Below are 6,113 nucleotides of genomic sequence, written 5' to 3' on the forward strand. Positions count from 1 at the left end.
AGAACAACTAGGTTTGGGCCATTTGGCTACATAAATCCTACAAAGAAGAAGCATGGGATAGTGGCGCTCTAGAAGAAATTTAGCAGGATTGATGCATGACTAGAAGATAAAAAAAATGGATGTTCTTCTTTGAGGCAGAGATAATTTGGTGTATTGGCTCTATATTAGCTGGTTCGGAGATATAATGGGCGACTGTTAGAACCACAGACCGCAACACCTTATGATGCAAGTGCAGAAAGCCAAAGCAATGAGATCTTAATGCTACTAGGAAAGGATTCAAGCTGTCTATTCTACTCCATGTGAAGCCCTTAATTATTTTAGCTCTTGGAGGGGTTTACAGGTGAAGAGGAGGAACTGATTAGTGATCCTCTGAACACTAGTTATATGGAGTATTTTCTCATCTTCTTATTATTTATTGTAGATATTCTGGGGTGCATTGCTTAAGTTATTAAGACAAACTGTAAGTAGGATTTTATTAAATTATACATTGTGGTGCTTATTTATGGTCCATGTTTTGAGTCATTTTGAATTTAGTTGTTTAATTAGATTGATCTGGAGTAATGGAAAGATTGGTTAGTGTGAGATTTTGAAAAGCCCAGGCCATGTCTAGGTGTTTGCACTCTCTATTGCTATTGCCTCTTATTATAAGCTTGCTGTTTGCAACTTTATCTAAAACACAGGTCAGATTGTCTCATTGTCCAGCCATTAGTACCTGTTTTATTATTGTTTCAAATTATTTCTCTCTTTCTGTCATTATTCATTGCAATACCTAATTCTGTCATTAGTTCTTGGACACGCTTTTATTCTTGAATTGAATATCATATATCAATCTTTAGCGATCTGGATTGCACCTTTCATTCAATACTTATCATCCATTATAAAGTTCACTCAATTTTTACTGTTTTATTGCTGACTGATTGGTATTCTTCATCAACAGTTGTTTTTCTCGGTTGAATCTTAAACCCATTCCAGTAGTTAAATTCATACCCATTCCAGTAGTTAAATTCATTTACCTTGTTCTTGGCAACTATATTTTTTAGGGGTTGTGGATTATTCTTTTTTTAGTAAAGGGGTTGTGAATTATTCAAGTTGATGGTTAGGGATTGCTTTTTTGGGCATACAATTAGCCGGAGTTGTTTGGTTACTAAAATGTATCACGGATAGTAAGTTTAGTTGTAGGGAGAACAAAAGACCATGGTTTGGTAGAAAAATTAAACATGGATAGTAAGTTCTGTGTGCAAAAACATATTTCAAAAAATGCATTGCAGGAAAGTTTATTTTACTATCCCTAATATATTGCCTTCTAATAGACACAATAGGCAAGGCTGGACATCCCCAACATCTGTAAATCCCTTCCCCAACTGTAGTTCAAGTTATATACTTGTGTGAGCAACTAGGTATTGCTTTTACATAATATATTTTGGGGTCAATGGTTTTGGATACTAGGTTGTATTGTTTTGACATATTATTATGGATACACCTTGGCACCCAAGTTGATGTCATGTTGGGCACTTGGGCATGGTTGGAGCTCCTATTTTCCTGCTTTGAGGTGTGTAGATAACAAGGCTACTAAGACGTACATCAATTTCCCATATAATTATCCTTCTGACCCATAACTAAGAGAATGGATAAAATAAAATCAAAATGTCAAAACCTCAATGCAGCTGACTTATATTCCCCTCCGCACATGTATGTGGGTCCCATGGCTAGGGAACCTGCCAAGGTGGCAACTCCTATTTTCCTGCTTGGAGGTGTGCAGGTAACATGTGGCTACTAGGATTCAATTTCAGACTAATTCCCAAAAAAGTGTCTTTTTTAACTCATAGCCAATAGAAACTGACTAAACTAAAAAAATAAAAATGCATTACTCCAACGCAGCTACTTTATGCATTCCACACCACATGTGTGGGTTCCATGGCTGAGAAACCTCCATATGGGCCCCGTACCATCTTTATAATGCTGGTTCAGTACTTAGAGACCTTGGTTCTAGTCTTGTAGATCTTCTTTAATCTCTTTGGGTGCTGGGAGCAATCCCCATAATATGAATCATCCTACTGCACCAATTTTTGGTTTGGAGGTCCTCAGTCAGATAGGCTGCCTTCTGAAAGTTTCAAACATACTTCCCCATATTGCAGTTGGTTGGAATAGAAGATGTATATGTGTGAAGGATTCATTCACAGCCTCATTATTAAATGCTACAGTTTTGGACTTGCACGTGATTGGTTATCTCACAGATTTTTGTATATTTACCTTTTTTGTGGTACTATATTTGCTGATATTATTGTACTGTTTTTTTCTACTCATTTCCAGTATCAGAGCCCTCTGTGGGTTGGATTTGGAAAGAAATTGTGTTCATGGTTCAGATTCTCCTCAATCTGCTGCAAGGGAGATTTCATTTTTCTTTGGGGAGATGTTATCATCAGGTCACTTTCTAATCACATCACATATTTTGTTTTTCTTACACTTTTACTAGACACCTTTTAATGGATGCTCTATGATTATAAGATGCATCAAATTTCTCCTGAGTAGTAGTGATCCTACACATTGTATCTAAATCTCACACACACTGGGAAGTGGTTCATTTCTTGTTAACGATTTTGTTTTAAACTCCTTTTAATTTTGAAATACAAAAAGAAATTGGAATGGTTAGTGCTATTTCTTGGTTCATAAACTACACATGTAATTATTGGTTGTTTACATAGAAACATGACATAACGTGCAATGGTCAATATTTTTTTGTCTAAATATGTATATATTTTGAGGGGAAAAGGAAGCGCACGATGCCAGAGTTCAGATTCGTGTGCATGCCCTCTCACATACCACCCATGGGTCCCATACTCTCTCTCCTCATAAAATTCCCACCCCTCCTATTGGTGCAAAGAGTTAGGGACTTGGGTCCAAGTGGTGATACTTGCCAATGCTGACAAAGCAAATGTGTCTAAATGGTTTAACGAAATATATTTTCTAAATGATTTAATGAAATATATTTTGAAGATACCTGGAAGCTTGTAAAGGTTCATTTAGTCAGACCAAAAAATGAAAATCTCATTGTGAAATTTTTCTTCTTTGGCAGAATATAAAGGTCTTGTGTACACACACTCACACACACACTCCTTTCTGATCAACTGGTGTGACTGAACTTTTGGTTGTTTAGTACATTTTCCATAGATTATTCAAGAAACTCAAATCAATTTCACCATTTAGTCTAAAAACTGAAACTTTAGTTTCCCATGTTCCTTTCTGGTCAATAATTCAAGGGTAATCTGAACATCGTCCTTGTTAGAATTGTCTTCTGACTGTTCTCCTGGAGTCGTGAGTAAGCAGATTGAGTACCCTTTCTTTGAAAAATCTTACGAAAACTAGTTGGTAGTGTTAACCACTAATTTTAATCTAATTCTAAATAGAATTTAAATATTCTAAATCGAACATAATATAAATTTAGATGTACTAAAAATGAAAAATGAAATTCTAGTTGGTAGTCTTAACCACTAATTTTCTTATTTCCTTATTTTCTTCTAAATATCCGCCTGTCATGAGGAAGGAAGTAAAGCAAAAGAGAGAACTCTTATTTCTTCTTTGCTGTATGTTCACTGCAGGAGAAGGTATCACAAATCACGATGAACTATAGAAGGTACTACTGAATTCGACCTACCAGATTACTCTCTCTCTCTCTTCTCTCTCTCTCAAAAATTGCTTTTACCCTGCTTAAACCTCCCATTAACTGCCACAGAAGAATCTATTCATCTTATGTAACATTTACTGTAACCAGCATTTTATTTATTTATTTTTCCTGAAATGATTAGAGTTGATCCATATTCTGATCCTAGCTTGTTCTTTTGTGGCTTGAAGATTTATCAATTGCTATCTCACTTTTAGCTATCATGATCATCCTTTTTAAAATGGATATGTAGCGTGAAATTTTTTAACGGATGATTGCATTTCCTTGCCTTCTATTTTGCATTTAACCCTGAGCATCCCAAGGGCCCTTTAAAACTTATACATATAAAAAAATATGTTACAGCCTAGATAAGGGACATACAGCCCTGAACTACGCAACCCATTAGACATAAGGTGAAGATCCACACACCAGAATAATAAGCAGGAGGGGTGGAAATATATCTTAATTCTATTAAAACGAAGAAACATCTCTAGTTCCTTTTACTGGCCAATACGGTCAAGGTGGCTTTTAATTTTTTATGATAACTAAGCATCATTTATCTAAGTTTAATGTAACCTACACTACCTGATTTCTTACTAAGAAAGAATCCTTCTGCTAAAAGGTTTCTGGTGTTGCTCAGTCAACTATTGATAATTAATGCACAACTGGTTGTACTGCATGGAAGAGCGATGTGGCAATTCCTTATGTTGGAAATGTAGGTAATGATCTGAATTGGCTATGTATCAAATTTAATCATATAGCCTCACATTTATCGGCAATGTGTCATCTGCGATAGTCCAATTACTGGTGTGCACATTATTTATTTATTTGGTGGGTGAGGGGGTGGGGCGAGTGTCATAGTTTTTCAATGCTTTATTTTGCCTGGCCAGTTTTGCTTGGGTTAGAAATTGACATGCGAGGGAAGGGACCTAGGGATCTTAGCTGGCCACCAAATTTCAGCCTCCTTAACCTGTCACATGATATAGATTTTTATGCCCATTTAGAGATGCAATTTAGATTTGCAGACCTGAAAAACTGTTCCCATGTCATAATATTATACAATCTAACAATGTTTGTTTATCAAAAATAAAATTTGATGTTATACTTGAAAAAAAAATACATGAGGCCTCATTTTCAATTTCTACCATGTATCTCATGTCGAAATTGCTTAAGCCGAAAAATAGAATACCTGGATGATCATGATGTAACATTCCTAACTGGTCAGTCTCATTTGGATTTTTAGTCTAGCATTCCTGTATAAGTGAAACCTGAGGCAATATTTGTCATCATTTGATTACAAAGGTGACATGCGGAGGACGACAGGATGGTTGGAAGGGTATTTTCAAGTGAAAAAAGAAAAAAAATGTTTGGAAATCATAGAGCTATAAGAGTAATTGATTCAGATTGAATGAGTTAAAAAAATAGACTTAAAATGACTCCAAGAGAAGTGCTGAGCAATGATAAACATAGCTTAGGACTAGTGATAAGTATGGCTTTGAATAGAGCTGATTGGAGGAAGGATTCAAGGAGTCAATCTCATTTAGATGGGGATAAGGCTGAGTTGAGTTGAGAGTTGAGAGTGTAATTATCCATGCAAATCAATATGTTTTCCTCTGTTATAGGGGACTTATGAATCGGCAAAAAACATAACCTCATGAGACAATGCTAGAATGCTATTAGAACAAATGATGGAGGACATTCCCTTGTGACGTGGAAAAGGATTCTGAAGAATTCCTGGATCGGCATAAGTCCACCCAATTAGGTTCAAAGTACTGATTTTTACAGCTCAATTTTTGAAGGTCATAACTTTCCACTCAGGCGGAGTTACAGGAGTCATAATACATTTTCGGAAATGGCATTTAGTGTTCTATGGTCTGTCCAATTATAAAAAGGGTTTTGGACAAAATAAAGACATCTTCAGTTTTATGAATCAATTCAGTTCTCTTGAAATTTAGGGTTTTCATTACCTTGTGGATTCGAGGGTCGTTAGCGCTGGAACGAGATCTAACCTCCATACTTCCTACTGTGTCACCTTGGTAGGCCAAATGTCATAGGCTCTTTTAAGTGACTCTCTGATGTAATTGGGGTTCTCCCTATGGGAGGTGTTTGCTAGTGTCATGGGGTTTGGATTGGTTATTTTATTTTATCCCTCCCTCCCGTTGCGGCACATTTTTGTGGATGTGCTATTGTTACTAAAGTAAAACAGTAGTAAAACTCTTTCTTTGCTGTGATCGCGTGATGTTATGTTCTCAAATCTCACTGGATTAGAGGAAAATCTCACTTCAGTAGGCAGTGATAGTTGAGCTAGTCAAACTTGAAACCATAAAAAGCTGCCGTTTTCTAGAGGGTTGAAGCTACAAGACGTAAAACCTTCCATTTTAGGAATGTCTTGTGACAAAAAAAAATATTATTAGATGGATTAAGATTGGGTTTGAAGTTTGAACCAAGTGCCCCA

At 36.1% G+C, this 6,113-nt stretch overlaps 1 protein-coding gene across 2 annotated transcripts in view; it reads left to right on the plus strand.

The window, feature by feature from the left end:
* The window catches only part of LOC122084011 (probable nucleoside diphosphate kinase 5), a 7,771-nt gene extending 3,892 nt beyond the window's left edge, over nt 1-3,879 (plus strand). For both annotated transcript variants that reach the window (XM_042651989.1, XM_042651990.1), the window contains exons 4-5: nt 2,311-2,423; nt 3,597-3,879. In XM_042651989.1, the coding sequence (XP_042507923.1) occupies nt 2,311-2,423; nt 3,597-3,628 (145 nt within the window). In that variant the 3' untranslated portion in view covers nt 3,629-3,879. The remainder of the gene's footprint in view (nt 1-2,310; nt 2,424-3,596) is intronic.
* The last annotated feature ends 2,234 nt before the right edge of the window (nt 3,880-6,113 follow it).

This window comes from Macadamia integrifolia, chromosome 7 (genome assembly GCF_013358625.1).
Source record: "Macadamia integrifolia cultivar HAES 741 chromosome 7, SCU_Mint_v3, whole genome shotgun sequence".
NCBI classification, from domain to species: domain Eukaryota; kingdom Viridiplantae; phylum Streptophyta; class Magnoliopsida; order Proteales; family Proteaceae; genus Macadamia; species Macadamia integrifolia.